This window comes from Aedes albopictus, chromosome 2, assembly GCF_035046485.1.
Source record: "Aedes albopictus strain Foshan chromosome 2, AalbF5, whole genome shotgun sequence".
Lineage (NCBI taxonomy): Eukaryota > Metazoa > Arthropoda > Insecta > Diptera > Culicidae > Aedes > Aedes albopictus.
This window is the reverse complement of record NC_085137.1, coordinates 415,576,339-415,600,004: the sequence shown is the minus strand read 5'-3', so window position 1 is coordinate 415,600,004 and position 23,666 is coordinate 415,576,339. Positions and strand designations below refer to the sequence as shown.

At 42.1% G+C, this 23,666-nt stretch overlaps 2 protein-coding genes and 1 non-coding gene across 8 annotated transcripts in view; 2 read left to right on the top strand and 1 right to left on the bottom strand.

Annotated features, from left to right (window-relative positions):
* The window catches only part of LOC109426813 (WD repeat, SAM and U-box domain-containing protein 1), a 398,043-nt gene that overhangs the window by 229,095 nt on the left and 145,282 nt on the right, over positions 1 to 23,666 (top strand). The gene's annotated exons all lie outside the window — the stretch shown is intronic.
* On the top strand, positions 1,168 to 1,240 carry Trnaa-ggc (transfer RNA alanine (anticodon GGC)). Its single transcript has one exon. It is a non-coding gene; the product is annotated as a tRNA-Ala (tRNA).
* The window catches only part of LOC109426821 (uncharacterized), a 72,525-nt gene continuing 53,762 nt past the window's right edge, over positions 4,904 to 23,666 (bottom strand). Inside the window, exons 3-6 of one of the 6 annotated variants that reach the window (XM_029869561.2) lie at positions 15,770 to 15,923; positions 15,360 to 15,706; positions 6,084 to 6,283; positions 4,904 to 5,695 (exon numbers count right to left, since the gene is read on the bottom strand). In XM_029869561.2, the coding sequence (XP_029725421.1) occupies positions 5,414 to 5,695; positions 6,084 to 6,283; positions 15,360 to 15,706; positions 15,770 to 15,923 (983 nt within the window). In that variant the 3' untranslated portion in view covers positions 4,904 to 5,413. Of the gene's footprint in view, positions 5,716 to 6,083; positions 6,284 to 15,359; positions 15,707 to 15,769; positions 15,924 to 23,666 lie in introns of all 6 variants that reach the window. The other 5 variants (XM_062853504.1, XM_062853505.1, XM_062853506.1 and 2 more) reach the window with 5 other exon arrangements.

The window sequence follows — 23,666 nt, the reverse complement described above, 5'->3', positions numbered from 1 at the left end:
GGGGTTAGGCCCTTTAAAAGGGCGTAACTCAAAATTTTGTCTACCGATTTAAAAAAAATGTCCAGAGATGTAGAAATGATAAAGAAAGAGAATGGCGTTTCAGGTTTTGATGGTATATTTTTTTGATAATAACGGTAAATGAAGCACCGTGGCCACCAGAGTTGGTGGAAATATCCATGCCACTGCCCGTTTGGGGCACTTTTCTTCTCAAGACTGCAACAAACAGCCTGAAAAAAGAATTTGAAGTGGAAAAAGGCTAAACCCATTATACACACTGCATAATTCAGCTTATGTAAACCTGTAATTTGATTATTTCTTTAAATATTTACAAAATCATCAGTTTTACAGTAAGTTTGAGCTTATTTTCTTCAAGAAGTCAAATTTTAATATTTTCGGTCATCAAACAGCTCCCAAATTAAAGCTTAATTCAAGACTAAAAAATAATACCCAGCGTTGTTAGTAATCCCAGGTATGAGTGAATCGAAAAAGAATTACGTTATAAGTTGTCATCAAGAAGAAATAAAATGTAGGTTGCAAACAAACTGAACGGTTGAGATTGAGAACTTGTAAATAACCTTCTTCTTGTTATTTAAAAAAATACCTTTTGGTCATTTCACCTACGTTATCGTAGGTTTATATCATTAAATAACATATGTATTGTCAAAGTTTGCAAACGTGTTATTTTAGAATTCTTTTAAAATATGTTTTCACGAAAAATTGATTTACCTACATTTTTTACACATTTACACCGGATCGGTCCTCCTGGTGGCCAATGTGCGCAAAACAACTTCTACTTCTACTGGTTGGTGACAAAGTGTGTGTCAGTCGAATATTAAATAAATCAATATTCTAAAAACAATACGCTCACACTTGTTGTTCGTAGGCCGCAAGAGTGCGGGAGATATTAGGGGTGATATACAAATTATGCCACGAAAAAATCGACCTATTTCAACTCCCCTCCCCCCTATGTCACACTTTTTGTATGGGAGCTCAATGGTTTTTGTAAGGATCGTTACGTTCTGTAAAACCCCCCCACCTTCCCCCTAAAAGCGTGACATAATTTGTGTACGGCTCCTTAGACCCGAAAGAGAGATAAAGTTGGGAAAGACGGACCCGGTTAGGGTAGTGCTAATCCAGTTTGACTATCTATTCCGCAGAATCGTAACTTGTTCTGTTGCTGAGTTGGTTAAAGCACCGGACTGGCGATTCGGAGTCGTGGGTTCGAATCCCACCAAAACAAGTGGTAAGGGAGCGTCCATATATCACGTCACGTAAAATTGCCCACTTCAACCCCTCTTTCCCCTATGTGTAAATTTGTGTATGGTTTGTAACACTTTACTGAACCCCCTCAATTTCTCAATTAAAAGTACTTTGCACCCCTGAGACCTCCTGGTACTCCTTGAAACCCCCTGAAACCTCCTTGACACATCCCTGAAATCTACTGAGACCTGTTTTGAAACGCCCCTGAGATCTACTGATACCCCTGAAACCTTCTGAAACGCCTCTGAGACCCTCAGGAACTTTCCTGGAACCCTCTGAGACCCTTTAAAGCGTCCAAAAGGCCTCCCAGAACCCTCGTGAAATCCCAGGTTTTGAAATCTCCTGGAACCCTTTTGAAACGCCCCTAAGACCTTCTGAAACCCCCTAAAATCCACTGAAACGCCTCTGCGACCCCCTGAAACGCCCCTGAGATTCTCCGGAACTTCCTTGGAACTCTCCCACACTCTTTGAATCGTCCCTGAGTCCCCTAGAAACTCCCTGAAACCTCCTGAAGCTTCCTTAAGACCCCATGAAGCCCCTTAAAACCCCATGAGCCGACCCTGGAATCCTTTTAAACGCTCACATGGTACCACCTGAAATCCCTGGAACCCCTTGAAACGACCTATACATCTCCTGAAACACCCCTGACATCCTTTTGGAACTTCTACGAAATCCCTTGAGACCAATTGAAGCGTCCCTGAGCCCCCCTACGACCCCCTGAAACTCCCTAAAACCACCTGAGACGACCCTGAGACGTCCCAAAGGGGTTTGAGTTCTCATGTGACTTAATGAAACCTCTTGGGACCCTAAAAAACGCCTCTGAATTCTCTTGGTACCCCCTGAAACCATCATCAACACCCACGAGGCTCACTGAAACGCCTCTGAGACCATTTGAAGCGTCACTACATATTAACTTTTACAGTTTATGCTGACGTAAGAACTTCAAGACACACACACGAGACGTGACTCGAGACAAGACATAACACTTATCGTTCTTACAATCGTTCATTCATTTATTTAGTATTACATCAAATTCAAGATAAAACTGAATCAACAAAATTTCTCCATAATACACGGTTCGTGGCTGCCGCTCTCCATCCTCGGTCGCGCCCGATGCTCGCCAAGTCACGCTCCACCTGGTCCGCCCATCGTGCTCTCTGCGCTCCACGCCTTCTTGTGCCAACCGGATCAGTTGCAAACACCAGCTTTGCAGGGTTGTTGTTCGGCATTCTTGCAACATGCCCTGCCCACCGTATCCTTCCGACTTCTGGACCTTCTGGATGCTGGGTTCGCCGTAAAGTGCAGCGAGCTCGTGGTTCATTCTTCTCCGCCACACACCGTTCTCCTGCACACCGCCGAAAATCGTCCTTAGCACGCGTCGCTCGAAAACTCCGAGTGCTTGCAGGTCCTCCTCGAGCATGGTCCATGTCTCGTGCCCGTAGAGGATTACCGGTCTTATTAGCGTTTTGTACATGGTGCATGTGGTGCGTGGGTGAATCTTTTTCGACCGCAGTTTCTTCTGGAGCCCGTAGTAGGCCCGAATTCCGCTGATGATGCGCCTCCGAATTTCACGGCTCACGTTGTTGTCAGTCGTCAGTAAGGATCCGAGGTAGACGAATTCCTCCACCACCTCGAAAGTATCTCCGTCTATCGTAACATTACTACCCAGACGGATCCGGTCGTGTTCGGTTCCGCCTACCAGCATGTACTTTGTTTTTGAGGCATTCGCCACCAGTCCGACCTTTGCTGCTTCGCGTTTCAGGCGGGTGTACAGCTCTGCCACCGTTCCAAATGTTCTGGCAATAATGTTCATGTCGTCCGCAAAGCACACAAATTGTCCGGATTTTGTGAAAATCGTTCCCCGGCTGTTGAGCCCGGCTCGTCGCATCACACCTTCCAGAGCGATGTTGAAGAGTAGGCATGAGAGTCCATCACCTTGTCGCAGTCCCCGGCGAGATACGAATGAACTAGATAGTTCACCCGAAACCCTTACGCAGTTTTGCACACCGTCCATCGTTGCTTTAATCAGTCTAGTCAGCTTCCCAGGAAAGCCGTTTTCGTCCATGATTCTCCATAGCTCTACGCGGTACTGTCGTATGCCGCTTTGAAATCGATGAACAGGTGATGCGTTGGGACCTGGTATTCACGGCATTTCTGGAGGATTTGCCGTACGGTAAAGATCTGGTCCGTTGTCGACCGGCCGTCGATGAAGCCGGCTTGATACTTCCCACGAACTCATTTGTTTTAGGTGACAGACGACGGAAGATTATCTGGGATAGCACTTTATAGGCAGCATTCAAAATAGTGATCGCCCTGAAGTTCTCACATTCCAAATGGTCGCCTTTCTTGTGAATGGGGCAGATTACCTCTTCCTTCCACTTCTCCGATAGCTGTTCGGTTTCCCAGATCCTGACTATCAGCCGATGCAGACAGGTGGCCAACTTTTTTGGGCCCATCTTGATGAGTTCAGCTGCGATACCATCCTTACCAGCTGCTTTGTTGGGTTTGAGCTGGTGAATGGCATCCTTAACTTCCCTCAGCGTGGGAGTTGGTTCATTTCCGTCCTCCGCTGCACTGGCGTCGTCGTTTCCTCCATTGCCGTGGGCTCCTGTGCCTACGTTCTCCACGCCGTTCAGGTGCTGATCGAAGTGCTGCTTCCACCTTTCGATCACCTCACGTCCGTCCGTCAAGAGGCCTCCGTCTTTATCCCTGCATATTTCGGCTCGCGGCACGAAGCCGTTGCGGGATGCGTTGAGCTTCTGATAGAACTTCCGTGTTTCTTGGGAACGGCACAGCAGTTCCATTTCTTCACACTCCGCTTCTTCAAGGCTGCACTTTTTCTCCCGAAAGAGGCGGGTCTGCTGTTTCCGCTTCTGTTTATAACGTTCCACGTTCTGTCAAGTCCCTTGCTACAGCATTACCGACCTCGCTGCATTCTTATCCTCCAAAACCGTTCTGCACTCTTCGTCGAACCAGTCGTTCCGTCGATTCCGTTCCATGTACCCGATGGTGCTCTCGGCTGCGTCATTGATGGCTACTTTCACTGTATTCCAGCAGTCCTCTAGAGGGGCCTCATAGAGCTCGCCCTCGTCTGGCAACGCGGCCTCGAGATTCTGCGCGTACGCTGAGGCGACATCCGGTTGCTTCAGCCGCTCTAAGTTGTACCGTGGCGGTCGCCGGTATCGTACATTGTTGATGACGGAGAGTTTTGGGCACAGTTTGACCATCACCAGATAGTGGACGGAGTCGATGTTGGCGCCATGATAGGTCCTGACGTCGATAATGTCGGAGAAGTGCCGTCCGTCAATCAGAACGTGGTCGATTTGAGATTCCGTCTGCTGTGGCGATCTCCAGGTGTAACGATAAGGGAGGCTGTGTTGGAAAAAGGTGCTACGTATGGCCATATTTTTGGAGGCGGCGAAATCAATGAGTCGTAGGCCGTTTTTGTTCGTCTGCTGGTGGGCGCTGACTTACCAATCGTCTAGAACAGATTAAAACTACATTTACGTCAACCGGTATCAGGCGTGTTCTAACCCATCAACAGGGCAATGTCCGACTGACATTGTCCTGTACTTGCATACTCGCCTTTGCAACAATGGAGTTGTTTCAACCTTACATTCCATTTCGGATAAATTATGCAACGTTTAGTTATTTTTGAATCAAGTTTATTGTCCACGTGAGAAATCTTCTCCATCGCTCATACTTTCGCAGAATTTGTTCGCTCGAACGGGTCCAACGACAGTTACGCGTACCGGGGCGCAACCCTGTTCCTAACCAGTCAACTGTTCGCAAAATACGGCGCAATTGCATAAATAAATAATTCAAGACAATAAATAAATAAATATTAAACCTAGCAAATTAACAACACTCTCCTACTACTTTGCCATTTGGAGCGCATGCACATTTCAACCAACTAATAGCTAATGACAACATATGTGTTCTACGGTCTACGGTCCGAGGACTGGCTGGTGGTTCTGCTAATTAGTTTGGGAAAGCTTTGGGCACGAATGGCTCTGCCACGATTTGTACAAAATCAATGATGAGACGGGATGAATGATGATGATGACGAAAGGGGATGAGATGATGGGTAGGAGCAACAGAATTCAGAAAACGACAAAAGTGTTCAACAAGGACTGGCAAGGATATTTCTAGGTTAGTTATATGGCCGCTGCTGGTGGTACGCCATGCTGTGCGGGTCGTACGGGTAGTGGCTCGGGCTGTTGGGCGTCTGCTGTGGGACGTAGTGCTGCTGATGCTGCTGGGGATGGGAACCTCTGCTGTACTGGTCATCATCGAGTCGGTCACTGCGATCGAAGAATCCAGCGGGTTCCTCTTCGTGGTGCACTCCGTGGAGGGAACGCTTCCAGTAGCCTCCGTAGTCATCGCCGTGATCGTCGTAGTGGTGCTGATGCTGGGCGTGCTCGTAGTAGATTACCTGTAATTCAGATGAATGTCCTAGAGTAGTGGGCTAAGAGTGGGCTTTCCCGAGGGGGACGGGTTACTCCAGGCGAAGACAACATACCAAGAAGGCCGATAGGTGAGACTTAAACATTTTTAGTTTGGGATACCTGAGGTCCTCTGTCCATACAAAACTTTGTAGAATATTTAAAGCTTCATAAATGAATGGGAGTCGTCAAAAACTATCCAAAGAACCCCAGTTATGCTTGTAGATCATATTGTAGATTCATATGGACTCCAGATATCCGAAACAATACAACTAGGTTTAGGTTATACATAATATACAGAGGATAAACGGCCACCAAAGCCTCTTATCTTGGCATGTACTCTTCGCTGCAGGAGAAACTACGCTAAATTGACGGTACTTTTTGCGGTTGCGGCTGCCGCTTCAGGTCAATCCAGAAGCGAGCGATGTTGATCAGCAGTCCGATGACGGCGACGGCGAAGAACTTGAGCTGCAGCTTGAACGACAGGATCTTCAGCAGCAGTTCGATCTTGCCCTTGAGGGCGGCTCCCAGGATGAACAGCTTCATGTAGGTCTTCTTCTTCTTACCCTTGCGCTTTCCTATATATATTTTTTTGGTTTCATTCAAATTGGGGTTTGAACATTTGGAAGGTTCGTATTGATTCGGGAAGAAATAATCAAATCCATATTATTAAAGTGATCTTGGGATGTAACGGTTGACAAAGTGTTAGCTGCAAAAATCCGGTTAACAGGTTTAGCTTCGTACTCTACGGCGGATGGCGGAAGTCGTTAATGGGACACTGGGGTTAAAGAAAGCACAAAAAAGCATTACTCTCGAGCAGTATGCAGTATCAAAAACGAGGTTACAACGTTGCAAACACTTGGAAGGTCTATGTATATGGGATGATAGGTAATGGTTAGTAGATCCATGAGTTGTTGTCAGAAATGGAAAGTGAAGGGATGAGGGATGCAACAGGATGAATCACTAAAACATGATTTATCTTAATGCTAAGTTCAAAAAGCTTACGAACAGTACACTTTACTCTTGCGAACGAAATGAAACACTCGTAAGGTTCATGCACAACATGATTTAATAGACGTACGATAACTGCAACATGTTTATCGAACGAGATTTAATTGCTGTTACTTCAACAAGGCATCAATAACTTGCCAATGAACCTTACATGAACTAAGGAAACATTCAACAGTTCATTTGAGATAACTTGAACTTACCCACCGATGAACCGAATTCACTCGGTCCAAGAATTTTGACACTAGAGCGGGGCTGTTTCCAATCAGAATTGGTCGATTCTCATTGGAAAAGACTCCGCACTAATGTCTAAATTCTCGGATGGAGTGAATTTTGTTTATTAGTGGAGAAGTCTATGATGATGATGATGAACCAAATTTTACTCGATCCGAGAATTCACACACTACAGCAGCGACGTTTCTAACAAAAAATGGAAGAAAATTGTCAGACCGAGTGAATTCGGTTCATCCATGGATAAGGCCATAAGAACCGCTTCATTGCAGATAAACCGTTTGCACTTACCGTACGCCTATTGTATCTTATGAGCTAGGGATGAATGAGAAATGAATACGAAATGAATAGTGAAAACGATGACAATGGCAATCATGAATGACTAATTCCGTTTAAATGGATCATGCGATGAAAATGAATGTCGCCAAGCATGCACACAAGATGCAACACAAAACACATTAAAAAAGCAAGCTTGTTTTAGCTTGAAGGTGACCATTGTTTTTGTTGTTGTTGTAACGTAACTTATTCGTAAATCATGCCTTAATCTTTTTATGAGGATCGTCCAGTTACGTAACGTTTGTGAATTTTTTGCATATTTTGGATATTTGGGACATTTTTAGATTTTTTTTTTCACATTTTTGGGTCGATTGAAAAAATAGCTTTGTCTTTCCGCCGATTTTTTTAAAGAATGGCATCCAACCACTCTGAAAAATCAGGAGAAAAACATTCAGGCGTCCAATCAGTAATTCCACAGACCAAATGACCGTTAACTTCCTTACAAATTTTTGAAACTGGACGGGGATGCCTGTTCTCTGTGCTGGTGGTGTAGTAATGATGCGATTTCAATGAAAATCCTATGAAAAACAGGACATTACGATATCATGTCAATATCGAATAAAACCGGGCAGTGCCAATTAGCTTGGCTATTCCGATTAATACTCCTCAAAAACTCTTTCAAGGATTGTGAATTACTTCAGAGATTTGTTTAAAACATTTGATTGCATATATATCCAGATTTCATTCCGAAATTCCTTTGAGAATATATCCCGCAATTTTATGATTCATGCTTGAATCACAGACAAACAGACGTCTCACTCTACTCACTTCCCATCGTTTCCCTTTTAAACGGATTATTAAAATATTCCGTAGTTCGCAAATGGCTCGCTCAAGTCGGTCGTATCGCTTTTGCTCGTGTTTGACGTTTGCTCATTACTGCCATCTACTCAGTGGGTTTGCGTACCACAGCATAATTAGCATTGGGCGATTATGTTTGCGTGACGATGATTTTTATCACATTTGGTTCCAAGTGATACGTCTGTTTGTCTGTGCTTGAATTCTTTCCCGGATAGCTTCTTGGATTTCTACAAGAATTGTTACTTGAAATTCTCTCGCAGTTTTTCACAGAATTCTCCAACACTTTTTTTCTGTAGATTCGGAGTTTTTAACGTATTTTCTCTCATAAACAGTTCCTTCCGGTACGAAAACTAGCAATGAGCATTTGCAGGGTTCTGCCAAAAGTTGTCCGTAATGTGTTGGCCAACGTGGGCACGATGCATTTGTAGTGTTCCGCAAAACTTTATTCGTATATTGTCGGTATTCTTACGAAATTTCGGAAAGTTGTTTCCGAGATTTCTTCCAGAGGCTTTATCGATATGCTTCCAGAGTTTTCCACTGGATTTTTCCCGAAGGCTCTTCAAAAAGTTATCCAAAGTTAATTCAGGAAATTCTCTCGGGATTTTTGCGAGATTCTTTCAGAAGTTTATCCAGGGATTTCATCCAGAGATGATTCCGATATTTCTTACGCGTTATATTACTCGTTCCTTTTTCTCTCGCGTTTGCTCGCAGAACTTTTTCTAAGATGTCCCTGTCTTTAACGGGATTTCTTCCGAAGTTCCTCTCGAGATTTCTTCAAGAATTTCTTACGGGGTATTTCGTAAGTTATCTCAAGAGTTATTAAAAACTCTTGGAAAAATCCCTGCATGAACTGTGGGAACAAATGTTAAAGAAATTCTAGAAGGAGACCCCAATCTCTTGGTTATAGATTCCGGGAAGAGTCCTTGGGAAATCTCAGAAAGATCATTGCAACAAATCCTGTAAACAAATACAAGCAAAGCCTGGTTATTAAAAGCAGCAGCGAGGTACACCGAATCTTTCAGCAGGGCAGTCAAACTCATGATGGTTTGTCATGTCACACGCTATAAAGCTATAATTTATTATTAATTAATCAATTCTTATACATAAAATACAAACTACTTACAGCTTCGGTGGTTTTCGCCTCGGAACAATAAAGTTCCATTGCATCCGTACGGCTGCTAGCTTCTACGTCTACTGAATAGCAGACATCAATAAGCACCGATTGCAAAGCAGAAAACCACCGAAGCCAGACATATACACACGTAGTGAACACAGCTGGTATTCAGGGGTTCGCATCACCATTCGTACGTAACACTGGTAAAAGCTCTGAAAGAAACCACGTGACGAACTCTATGAGGAATATCAGCAAGAGCTCCTGCAGAAACCCCCAAAAGGAAGTCCGAAGAATATCTTAGGAGTAAGTCCCAAGAAGAACACCGGACGCAACTTTCTGAGAGAATCGGAAGAAACTCCAAGAGAAAGCTCAAGTGAAACTTCATAAGGAATCACCAATGAACCTTAAGGAAATTTTCCGGTTAGAAGAAAGCTCACACAATTTTTATACACTTTGGAATAAATCCCGGGTGTAGCTAGGGTAATTGGTAGTACCTATTATTGCGGTAGTGGCATTTGAGCACTTTTTCAACTGAAATGTTACCAAAAGGCATTTTTAATAGATGTATTATGCCGAAATCATGAGATTGCATCATTTGTGTGCTTAAGATTTGTCCAAAAACCTATTGATTTTTTTTCTTAATATTTTTGCTGCTGTGTTCCTATTGTTGCGGTAGAGTTACTATCCTCCAAAATCTCATATGAATTCAATGGGATTTTGCAATAATAGGAACTGAAATTAAATTTTACCTCCATTTTACCTCGTGAAAAACTCCCAAAAGAAATCCTTGGAGGTGCTCTAATAGAAATTCCAAAAATAACTCCTGCGGTCACTCTGGGAGAAATCCCGGAAAGATTTTCTGGGGAATTCTCAAGAGGAACACCGGAAGGAATCGCAGAAAGTTTGGAAGAGAAACTCCAAGAGAAGCTCTAGGTGAAGTTCCGTGACAACATCTGGGAGATATAGAAAAAACTTGTAATTAGAAGGCACAAAAGGTTGCTAATTGACAAATTGAGAGATGGATTTGTGAAAAAAGTGCGTTCTGGTCTAGGTTCTGGGGGGATTCAAATCCACGACTTTGTTTTCGCTAGACCGGCGCTTTAACCAACTACAGTAGCCGTTCGATAACTGCAACATGTTTACGTTTCACTTAGCGAACGAAAATCCGATAACTGCAACGCCTGACAGTGTCAACAAACCGTCAATTGACGTAAGATGAACGTGAACTTCATCCGACTGTTCATTTGGGCTAACATGGCGCACATTTCTGACACTTGGCGGTGCGGTAACTGCAAATTTGTTGCACTTACCGAACTTGCAGTTAAAAAGCATTGCAGTTAAACCGTTTGCACCGACCGAACGTCTACTGTACAGGTTATGATTCTGCGGAACAGAAAGCCAAACTGACTCCGAAGCTACACCGTGAACACTATTTTAACTCCAAACTTTTTAAATTTCTTGCATAATTTATTTGTGTCCCCACTCAAAATGTCAAATTCTGACCAAAATTTTTGAAGGGGGGGGGGGGTCAGGTGGCTTGTTGTCTTGGCATACAGTAGACGTTCGGACGGTGCAAACGGTTTAACTGCAACGTTTTAACTGCAACTCCGGTAAGCGCAACAAATTTGCAGTTATCGCACCGCCAAATGTCAGAATGGTGCGCCATGTTAGCCCAAATGAACAATTGGATGAAGTTCACGTTCATTTTACGTCAGTTGATGGTTTGTTGACACTGTCAGGCGTTGCAGTTATCGGATTTTCGTTCGCTAAGTGAAACGTCAACATGTTGCAGTTATCGAACGTCTACTGTAATAGAAAATCGAAATTCTTATGGACATGCAAAAAAGTCATCGCCAGTGCAGCCACTTAGTTAAAAACTGTGTTCTAGGAGCTCAGTAAGTCAAAGAGCAGACTTTATACCAGTGGAAACGTTACGCCAAGAAGAACAAAAGAGCATCTATAAGAATCCCGTAAAGAATACATGAAGGAATCACGGGCAAAAATCCCGACAGGAATTATTAGAAAATGTTATTTGTATATGAAAGTGTCATTTTTTAAAGAAAATCACCAATATAGGGTATGAGTGCCATCAGTAATCTCAGGCTCGAAAATTCATCCTATTCGAAAACAAGCGATTACGGCACCGATTGATTCCGTTCTTTTTATTTTAATGCGTGCTCACTTCCAACAAAAAATAAGAAACAAAACAAACAGCGCTTTAACCCTCTGTTTTTCGTAGGATAAAAATGGGAGCCACATGCTTAATAAGGGAACCAATACCCTATTTTGAAAAGAATGACAACACGAGCAACAACCTCTGTATACGAAACTCGCGTTTTGAAAACTTTAAGAGTATATAAAGTGTAGCTCTTGAACTCTTCACCAACTTTGCTAGAGATAAAGCTTTTCTATGTGATCTCATTTTTGAGATACAGATGTTTACAATTTCTAATACAGTAGACGTTCGATAACTGCAACATGTTTACGTTTCAATTAGCGAACAAAATTCGATAACTGCAACGTCAGATGGGCGTCAACAACCCATCCTGATAAGGACATCAAGAGCTATCCGATAATGAACAAATTGATTCTAGGTTGATCCGCTAGGATGCGCTGTTAACTGGAAATTATAAACTTCTGTATCTCGTGAGCCAACGTTGATCAGGACACGAAAATCAATCCGACGATGAACTAATTGATTCTAGGATTATTAGAAGGTACCGCTACTGAGTACAGTAGACGTTCGCTCGGTGCAAACGGTTTAACTGCACTGCTTTTTAACTGCAAGTCCGGTAAGTGCAACAAATTTGCAGTTATCACACCGCTAACCGTCAAAACGGTGCGCTAAGTTAGCCCAAATGAACAGTCGAATGAATTTTACGTTCATTTAACGTCAATTGATGGGTTCTTGACGTCTATCTGACGTTGCAGTTATCGAATTTCGTTCGCTAAGTGAAACGTAAACATGTTGCAGTTATCGAACGTCTACTGTAGTTCATTATCGGATAACTCTTGATGTCCGGATAAACTCTGCCGAAGACTCCGCACTCAACCCGAGAATTGTTTCAACGCTAGGTACATTACGCATTGTAAAACCACGCTTCATGTTCACAACACGTGTGCGACGGTACTGATAATGGCAGTGTTGACGCAACACCTATCAAAGCAGAACATTTCATGATTATTAGCGATTTGTTTCTAGGAACTCTCTTGAGCACTAGCATAGGACATGAATCAAATCATTGCTCCAGTCGACTTTTTGAATTCCATTTAGGTCTCATAGAAACTGTGCAAAATTTCAGTGCAATCGCTGAAACATAATTTATCGCAAACGGTGTTAGGTTTGCATAAACATGGGAAATGTTACACTAACAGAGAAAAAATCCCCAAGGTCGCCCCTTGTATCCTTATTTCAAATCGATCAACAGTTCTTGTAGAAAATTAATCCATGAATCATTCCTTTAAAGACCGCAAAACGATATGATGCTTGCAGAAAAAGTTATTTAATTATTACTAATTAGTGAACCGACAAATGGCTCATTGCTTTGTTTTATTAGCAGCACTGCCGCTGCTGCCTTGGTTACTGCTGTGGTGGTGATGCCTCCCGCCACCCCATGCAACAGCGGCAGAAGCAGTGCTGCTGATAAATCAAAACTAAGAGCCATTCGTCCCCAGGGCCCATATAGCCGAGGCGGTAAACGCACGGGTATTCAGCATGACCATGCTGAGGGTGACAGGTTCGATTCCCGGTCGGTCCAGGATCTTTTCGTAAAGGAAATTTCCTTGACTTCCTTAGGCGTAGAGTATATTCGTGCCTGCCACACGATATACACATGCAAAATGGTCATTGGCAGAGGAAGCTCTCAGTTAATAACTGTGGAAGTGCTCATAGAACACTAAGCTGAGAAGCAGGCTTTGTCCCATTGAGGACGTTACGCCAAGAAGAGAGAGAGAGAGCCATTCGTCAGATCACTATAATTGGGTTCTTTAGGGGTATCCAGATTATTCCATAATCGGAATCTCCGTCCAAAAATTAGTCGAAATCCAAAATTTCATCATTTTTGATGCCCGGGAACTATTTTTAAAATACGTTTAAAGTTTGTATGGGGAAATTTTTTTGTTCGGGATGAACTGTCATTTTATCGATTGAACTGTCATTCTATCCACAAAAATAAAAACTGTTTTGTTTATTTAGCCGTCCAAACAAAGGTATTGGAACGCAATAAAATCACGTTATGCTCAGAAAAATGAGCTCTTTCTTTTAGGATATAGAAAATAGAAATATTTTGTTCACTAAACAACCCAATTGGTAATAATAAAATAACTTTTTCTACAAGCATCCAATCGTTTTGCGGTCTGCAAAGGAATGATTCATTGATGAATTTATCACATGGAGCGTTGATCATTTTGAAACAAGGAGACAAGGGGCGACCTCTGGGATTTTTTCTCTGTAACTGAAGCATTTTCCATAGTGTCTTATGCAAACTTTGAACCGCTTGCACTGAATTATAGTTTCACCGATAGAGCTGTAATTTTGCACGGTTAATATGGGACCCAAATGAGTTCCAAAAAGTCGACTAGAGCGAGATTTTTTTTTTTCATTCAAGCGTGTCCCATGCTAATGACCACATGTCACATAATTTCGTGAAAGTTTATTCTCATAGCGTTACCGTCAAAGCGAATACAGTAGACGTTCGGTCGGTGCAAACGGTTTAACTGCAATGCTTTTTAACTGCAAGTCCGGTAAGTGCAACAAATTTGCAGTTATCGCACCGCCAAACGTCAAAATCGTGCGCCATGTTAGCCCTAATGAACAGTCGAATGAATTTTTCGTTCATTTTACGTCAATTGATGGCTTGTTGATACTGTCAGGCGTTGCAGTTATCGGATTTTCTTTCGCTAAGTGAAACGTAAACATGTTGCAGTTATCGAACGTCTACTGTAGGTACAAACTAGTTCCAATGATTAACTGGATCTGGATAGGATTCACCTTCATTTGCATGGCGGTGTGGTTCATCATGTTCGATTAGACGAAAACTAGTTAGTTGGCCAGTTGACTCCATGCCAATAAGGCTGCAGCAGCAGCAGTTTATCAGAAAGTAAAAGTGGCTTTCTGTGTGCGATAGACTAGCGACACTTGCGAATGTGTAATCAGATTCAAGATCTAAATCGGTTTTTGCCATCTTTTTGCGGTTATTCACCCTGAAGCCATTTGACTCCGACGGGATGTGATTTCACTTAAGGCGAAACTGGAAGCATTTTCTTATTTTTTCGGTTTTTGATTTTTTATTAAATAACGAAGCAATATTTTCAAAATCGGTTTTCGTGCACATGTAGAGTATAGATCAAGGTATCTTCTGAATTTTTTTGAGGTGGAAAATGTTTTCCATTTTTGCAAAAACCATTTTTTTGTCAAATTTTGTTCAAAAATGGTTTTTGCAAAAACGAAAAACATTTTCCGCCACAAAAAAAATCAGTAGATACCTTGATCTATACTCTACATGTGCACGAAAACCGATTTTGAAAATATTGCTTCGTTATTTAATAAAAAATCAAAAACCAAAAAGTGAGGAAATGCTTCCAGTTTCGCCTTAAGGTTAAGTTATGCAAATTTTCATCGAAACACATATTCAGAAATAACGTTACGTAACTGACGGACGAGTTTGAGAAAAAAAAAAGTAAAAAGTTCGAGTGTAGGGAGTGTCTACTGAAAAGGGGTTTGCATGCAATGTTTTACTATAGGGACTAAGGGGTTCAATACTAACTACAATCTACCGGGACTAGTTTCAGGGAAAGAAGAACTTGCCAGGCCCGAAAGACTGCAACTTTCGAAAAGCTACAATCCATTTCTGAACCAAAGTGCAGAAGAAATTTGATATGTATACAGTAGTGTAGTGTTGTGACTACCAAGATACCGAGGTTTCGTTCAGCAAACCGTGTTCTTGTTTTGCTGGTAATGTGTGTTGTTCAACCTCTACGTGGGAATTCCCAATGTTTGGTGTCTAAGAAGGGTACAGGAAATTATTTTCTTGAAAACATTAACGTGTCTACAGTTTGGATTTGGAAATGAAGGAGAAATAGAAATAACTGTAGAGACACAATTGGTTGGGGGAACTTCAAACGAATTGGGGGCAATAAAACCTCATAGTCAAATCGAAAAATCGTACGACGGAATCCTCCTTCTCCGCTATCGAACCGGCCTGTTTCCTGTTCGTCTTCTTTCTCCTCTGAGTCGAACCCACCTCCAGAGCTACTGTGTTCAACACCACCGTAAACTACATGCTGGTCACCCTCTTGCTTGCCTCTACCGATAGCTTTTTCGGGCCCGGCGCCAAATCCATAATCCACCAAACCATCCTCCAATGCGGACACATCATCATCCAAATCGCGTCGTGCAAGACCCTCGTTGGTACCGTTGCCTACGGCGTTACCTAGTTTGTGTAAGATGTGGTGCAGGTGTTTCTTTGGTTGGCCCTCCTCAGCGGATTTGCTCGTCTTGCCCGTCGAGACGTAGCTGTGGAAGCGGGGGAGTCAAAGTCAAGGAAACTACGTAACAATGTACAAGCGGTGGTCTTACCTGTCCACGCCGTCCGACACGAACTCCGAAATTGTTTCCAACCCTTCCTCGATCTGAACCATCAGACTCGATGGAGACTGCTTAGGTTGTTTATCGTCGTCGTTGCTCAATCCGCGCTGTTCGCTTCGTTTCTGGTTCTCCTTGTCGGCCTCCTCTGTAAGGACATAGAAACGGAAAAGGTGTTTTTAAGTATTCTGTCAATTTGGAGGATTATTGAAATTGAAATTCAGTGGGGATTATCCCAATAAGAAAAGGCCAGATAACCCCAACAGTCGATTCAGTTCTAGAAAATTGAGGGTCGTTTCGCTCATCTGCGAGAAACCTGTCGTGAATTATAGCAAAGAAGTTCCGGACATCCTAATCGGTCTGGACAACACCATAAAGACTTCCCTAAAACAACGTGAAAGAAAGCCCATCAAACTAGACCTGTGCGCCGACTATATTTTGTTCGGCGGCGGTGTGAGGGCCATTTTTGCTCGGCAGCGGCGGCGTGAAACGGCGTGATCAAAATTTTACTATAACGTCAACATTGGCTAAGCAAAGAAGTTGTTATTACCCTCTAGAATTTATAGTCTGAGCTTTTTCGTGACCATTGATGACATAAACTATTATGTTAGAATGAATACCTTTTTTATTTCTGTTCGGGTTCGTCACTGCCACCAGCTATGACCAACTACATATTGCGACATTACCTGTATCTTTAGTCTAATGCATATTGCATTACTCTAATGCAAGTGAAGGGCAATAAAACATCGATTTTTCTATAGTTTTTGTTTTGTTTTATCAGAACCTTCAGAAGCTATCAAACTTGATAATAAGGTTACACTATTCATACTAAGGAATCTCCGAATGATTTCAGGAAGCAATCGCAAAAGGAATTCCAAGAGGAGCATTATAGAAACTCCGGAAGGAATCCATGACGATAATTGAGGACTAATCTCTGCAGGAACTGCTGTATGAAACCCTGAAGAAACTTGTACAGGAATCTCTGGTGGTTCAAGAATCTCTCTCAGAGAGATCCCTGCAGAAACTTGTTAAAAAATCTCTGATTGGAGTTTTAGAGGAATTTCAGAAGGAAATCCATGACGAATCTTCGTAAGAAATTTCAGAAGGATTCCCCAAATGAATTCAAGAAGGAATCCCAAGGAAATTACAGCATTAGTTCCAGGAGGAATCAGCGAAGGAATTCCAGCGGGAATTCCAGGCGAAATCCCTGAGAGAATACTAGGAGGAATTTCCTCGTGGATCCTCGAAAGAATTTCAGGAGGAATCCCATAAGGATTTCCAGCAGGAATCCTCGAAGGAATTCGAAGAGGAATTACCAAAGAACTTCCAAGAGGGAATCCCGAAGGAAATCCAGAAGGAATCCTCGATGAATCATCAGGAGAAATTCCCAAAGGGATTTTAGGAGGTATCCTCGAAGGAAGAATCCCTCGGGAGAAACCCCCGAAGAAACTCTAGAAGGAATCCCCGAAAGGACTCTAGGAGAAATCTCCGAAGGAATTCCAAGAGGAATCCCCGATAGAATTCCAGGAGAAATTCTCGAAAGAATTCTAGGAAGAATCGCCCCGCAGGAATTCTACAAGGACTCCCAAAGGAATTCCAGGAGGAATCTCCGAAAAAATTTAAAGATAAATCACCAAAGGAATCCCGAAGGACATCCAGAACGAATCCTCAACGAAACATCAGGAGAAATCCCCGAAGGAATTTTAGCAGGAATTCTCGAAGAAAGTCTAGAAAGAATTCCCGAAGAAATTACAGCATAAATCCCTGCAGGAATCCCAGGAGGTACCACCGAAGGGATTCCGGGAGGAATCTCCGAAGGATGCTTGGAACATCAAAGATTTTTCAAGAGGAAACCCCATAGGAAGTCCAAGAGGAATTTCCAAAGTAATTCAAGGAAAAATGCTCAAAGGAACTATAGGAAAAATATCAGGAGAAATCCCCGAAGGAATTCCTGGAGGAATCCTGGAGTAATTCCATAAAGTATTACAGAAGGAAATTCAGGAGAAACCCCGAAGGAATTCAGGAGGAATTCACGACGGAATATCAAGAGAAATCCTTGAAAAAATCCCAGGAGGAACTCATGAAAGAGGGCAGGAGGAATCCCCCAAGGAATTCCAGGAAGATTTTTTAAAGAAATTCGAGAAGAAATCCTCGATAAATATCCAGGAGGAATCCTCGTAGGAGTTTCATGAGAAACCCCTGAAATTATTCCAAGAGGAGTTTGCGTAGGAATTCCAAGAGGAAACCCCGAAAGTATTCCAGCACGAATCCCAAAGAAATTTTAGCAGGAATCCCAAAAAAAATCCAGGGGAAATTTCCATGCGAATTCGAAAAAGAATCCACGAAGGATTTCAAGGAGAAATCAACGAAAAATATCCTGAAGAAATCTCTGAAGTCCAGGAGAAATTCCTGAGAAAATTCTAGGATGAATCATCGAAGGAATTCCAAGATTAATCCCCGAAAGAATTCCAGAAGAAATTCCTTAAGGAATTCTAGGAGGAATCCCCGGAAGAATTCCATGAGGGATCCCCGAATGAAATCCGGGAGGAATCTCCGAAGAAATTCGAAGATGAATTCCCGTAGAAATTTAAGGAGGAATCCCCGACGGAATGGCAGGAGGAATCATCGAAGAAATTTCAGGAGGGATCCTCGAAGGAAGTCCAGGAGGAATCCCCGAAAGAATTCCAGAAAAAATCCCCAAAGGAACTCTAGAAGGATTCTCCAAAACCCCGAAGGAATTCCAGGAGGATCCTGAAGGAATTTCATGAGGAATCCCCGAAGCAAATTCAGGAGGAATCTCCTAAAGAATTCTAAGAGAAATCATCAATGTAATTCCAGGAGGAAACTTCGAAGAGGAGGAGAAATCCTCGAGAGAATTTTAGGAGGAATCCATGAAGGATGTCCAGGAGGAATACCCGATGGAATTCCAGGAGAAATTCCAGGTGGAATCTCCGAAACAATTCCAGAAGGAAACCCCAACAGAAATCCAGGAGGAATCTCCGAAGGAGTTCCAGTAGAAATCCATAAATGAAGTCCAAGAGAAATTCCTGGAGGAATTATATGAGAAATCCCCGATATAATTCCAGGAGGGATCTCCGAAGAAATTCTAAGAAAAATCATCAAAGAAGTCCCAGGAAAAAATTACGAAGGAATTTAAGGAGGAATCTACGAAGAAATTCCAGGAGGAATTCTTGAAGAAATTCCAGGAGGAATCCTCGAAGGAAGATCAAGGGAACCCCTGAAAGAAGTGAAGGAGGAATCCCCGAAGAAATTACAAGAGATATCCCTGCAGCGATTCCAGGGGAATGCACGGAGGAACTCCGCTAGGAATATCCAAAGGATTTCCAGGCGGAATCCTTGAAGAATTTTCAGCGTATATTTCCGGGTAGGGGGAAAAAAATTGCAGGAGGTGTTTCCTAAAAATATCCTGAAAGAATTCCAGAATATAATCCATAAGAAACTTCATGAAAGATCCCTTAAGAATATCCTGGAGATGTGGCTGATTATAATCCTGAGGAAATTATTGAAGGAATCAAGAGTTGAAGGAATTCCTGAGTAAGCTTCTGAAGAAATCTCTGATGTAACTCCTGAAGGCAACCGTGAGTCTTCCTGGAAAAATCTCGATCTCATTCTACAATCTGAAAGAACCTCAGGAGCGATCCCAGGATTCACTGGCGTAGCCACGGGGGGGTTTTTAGGGTTAAACACCTCCCCCCCTCAGAGCCAAAATTTGTGGAACAAATTTTCTGTATAAAGCGCTTTGCGACGAAAAAATTTTTCGGCTGCGCCGCCCAACTACGAATACAAATGCTCATTACTGTTTATAAAATGTAAGTGTCAAATCAAAAAAGGTATCATTGACCGTTGAAACCCCCCCAGAGACAATTTCTGGCTACACTACTGCCTGGATTAATTTCTGGAAGAATCCCGAGGAACTCGTCGAGGAATCCCCTAAGTATATCACGAAGGAAAATCTTGGAAGGAACCCTTATAGGGTGAAAGCACTAGGAGGGGGGGGGGGTTGCAAAGCCTAGAGCTTTTACCTTATAAAATCCTTGAATAATCTTCTGGGGGAATCCCTGAATTCTGCTGGAGGTATCCTTGGATCTTCCTATAAGATTCTCTGAAGGAAATTCTGTAGGAATCCCTGAAGAAATTCAGGAGGAATCTCTGAAGAAACATCTGCAAGAATCCCTGCAACTCCTGGAGGCAGGGATGGGACCAATCATTTGTTAAAAGTTACATTCACTTGCTATTATCTCAGTTCAGAAGCATGCTATCGAAAAACAATGTATGAATGAATTTAACCTTGTAGATTTATCTGAAAGTTTGCCGAATAACATTGGGGTCGCACACGCATACCAAAGTCGTGAACGAGTTGTGAAGGCCTCTGAAAGATCTACTGAAAAAAATCAATGATATAACTCGTGGAGGCGTCCCTGAAGATTTTTTTGGAGGAATCCTAGGTGGATCTCCTGGAGGCATCACTGAATCTTCTGGAAGAATCTCTGAAGAAATTTCTGGTGAGATGTGAATGGGGTATAATTAATACAATGTAATGAAAAATGAAAGATTCTACCCCATTACCCCGAATGCCACTACCCCGAACGCCATTACCCCGAACGCCACTACCCCGAAAGCCATTACCCCGAATAGGCCATTACCCCGAAAGCCATTACCCCGAATGGGTCATTACCCCGAATGCCACTACCCCGAATAGGCCACTACCCCGAACGCCATTACCCCGAAAGCATATTTTTAAATGCGTTATTCTGATGATCGTTTGTATGTATATATTTTTCGTAAAGGATATTGAAAGAAGAAATAATTCAATAACATAACTGACAGCTTCAATACCAGAAGATACTGTTTGAAAGAATAACCTTAAAACAACATAAAGGAGTTATGCGTACTCTAGCGTGCGCAACTTTTCTTTGGGCTGAGAGTCTCTATAATAAAGATAAATCAATCAACTTTTCTTTTTTTCTCACTCACTCTCGTAAACATACACGAGATAGAAACAAGTAAAAGAGGGGGTATTTTACCTCTTCCATCTCGATCTTTCTTGAGTATATCAAAGAGAATGAGCGAGAAAAAAGAAAAAGCTGCGCACGCAAGTGAATGCGTGTTAGAGCTGATCTTGCATGAGATATAACTGTCAGCAAAGGTCCGTTAAATACTGGCTGTCAATACTGGTTCATTAGGCCGAAAAGACATAAGGTTAGATCAAAATAATAGCGATCGAAAAATTGGCCTCGAAAGAACAGCCTATACCTAGAAGAAGGGAAAATCTCTTAACCCTTCAGCGCGCGCGCTGTTGTAAAAAGTACAACACTATCTAAAAAACCTCGCTCTTCGTAAACAGCGCGTGCGTGGTGCAGTTTTGGTTGCTTGATGGCGCGCGTCCTGAAAGGTTAAGAAGGAATAGACAGTTTGGTAGGTAATTAAATTCTGTAACAGTGTAACTTAAAAAAAAAACAACACATTCTTAACAAGAGGAAAAATGTGGTTAATAGGTTGGTCGTCCACAAGGTCTGCATGGTTATAACTAAAAAGAACAGCCAATAGATTAAAGAAGGGCAAATCTCCTATGAGTCCATTCATAAACCACGTAGACCGAATTTCGGTTACCTCAGACCTCTTCTCCTCCCTGTTATATAATTTTGTCCATACAAAAATATGGAAAATTGTATGGAGCGTGTTACGCAAAGGATGCGTAGCCTTAACCCACGAGCGATCGCGCTGTTGTATTTTGTACAACACGTTGAAAAAAACTCGCTTTTTGTACTCAGCATTAGCGTGGTGCTGACGCAGGTAGTCAACCGCGCGAGCTACGGAAGGTTAAATTTGAACCTACCGTTATTGATAGACTAATAAAATTATGAACACCCCTACAATGACACTATAATGCAGTAGTCTACACACCAAAAATCGGTTTGAGATTTCAGCAAAACGATTTGCTGAGTAGAAATCAGCAAACGCATTTTTTACCGAAATATCAGTACTTTGGATTTGTTTGCTGAAAACCAGCAAACTAATCGGGTTTGCTGAAATTTCAGTAATTTTTTCTATCGTCAACCACGTCGGCCACCTGTCAAAATAAAAAAATGGAAAAAAAACGCCGGCTTTGTACACACCACATTTTGTACCACCGAGTGCATTATTAATATTTTTGTGGTGCATTTCTCGGTACTTGGTATAAATTGCACCAGATTTTGATTTTACTTCATTGGAGCATATATAAGAACAAGGTAAGTACTAAAATTATAAATATTTTGGTCATTCTGAGCCACAATGACGTTCAATCCATTCAACAATATAGATACGATCGCACGAAGAAAAGCCGCATTCAAAGACTTCGGGGTGATAACCGGCGCATCCAAAGCCCCTCCGATGATTCTCATCTGCGTTTCCTACTTTGTACACCAAAGAAATATCGTTTTCAAGAAAGATTCCTATTATGTGTATTCCCCCCCATAATGTGTTCAAAATGCATGGGTTGTTATTATTAGTGTGCGTGGGGCAACATTATGTGTAAATTTAATAAAATTAAATGAAAATATGCCCTTCCGTCTAATAATTTGCTTTTACAAGAACTTTTAATCTGTATTTTCAATATTTTGATACACATTGCTGAAACCCTTCAGCAAAGTGCAGGCGAATCTCACGTCGGTCGAATTTACTGAAATTTCGGCAATCCTCAAGAATTTGCTGATCTTTCAGTAAACCCCTGTCATCCACGATGACAGTCGAAATTGCTGAAAATTTCAGCAAAAAATTTTACTGAATTGATTGCTGAAATTTCAGCTCGGCAAAATTCAGCAAAAGTTTGCTGATTTTCAGCGAAAAAAATTTGGTGTGTAGTAACGACAGATTCAGTAGCTAGTGAGGAGGTGCCTTTAGCACAAGAGCAGATTGTGCTCTCCCGTCACTGTTACGAGTTCGGATCGTTTAACGTCAACAGTCACCGAATTTGTAAGTAAACTATTTGTATCGAAACTTATAATTTAATAAAAATGACTTTCCAGCTTTGTAGCTGATCAAGACAAAAACACCTGTCTATTTTCTGCTGAAAGAGTCGGCGAAATCCAGCACCTCCCGAAACACTACAAAGAAATTCGTTGCATACTTTTAACGAATTGTGTCTGCGATGGCGAATCAGGATCAAACGAAAGGGACTATATCTCGGAGAGGATTTTCACCGCGAGACGCACGAAGATCTATCAGAGAGTCATCTTTTATTATCCCGTTTATCGCCAAGAACCATCCACCATCCAGAATGGTAACTGTAAGACCAAGAAGTGAAAAGGCAATGCGGGCAAAAGTTTGTACTACAACAGTATGTACATCGATACTTTTGCGCAAAACACAACGGCAGAGATGGATTCCAGTGAGTAGGAGAACCGCAGGTTGTCCACAAAGCGGCAACGATTGCAAAATTCCAATTATCTTGCTGGTGTCATCAGAACCCAACAGAAGTGTTTTGAAAGCACGCCCAATTCTTCTGGCCGAGATCCATTCAACAGTGATGTGTGTAAACCGTGTAAGGCAACGAAACAGCTTGTCTGAAAATGAATACAATGAGCCTGTGCCCGATAGCTGTAGTGCAATAGGGTTGCTCAAAAAACGACAAGCTCTATAGGTTTTTAGTTTATCAACAATTTAACTTTTTTTAACTAGTTTTTCTGTTTGCATTGTTCCAAATGTTCATAATTTCTTGAATAGATGCATTTTTTCATGTTTCCAGTTAGATGTATAGGTTCAAATGTTACGGAATGTTGTAAAACTTCCACGAATAGGAAGTGTTACGGAGGGGACTGTTACGCAAAGGATGCGTAGCCTTAAATTTGAACCTACCGTTATTGATAGACTAATAAAATTATGAACACCC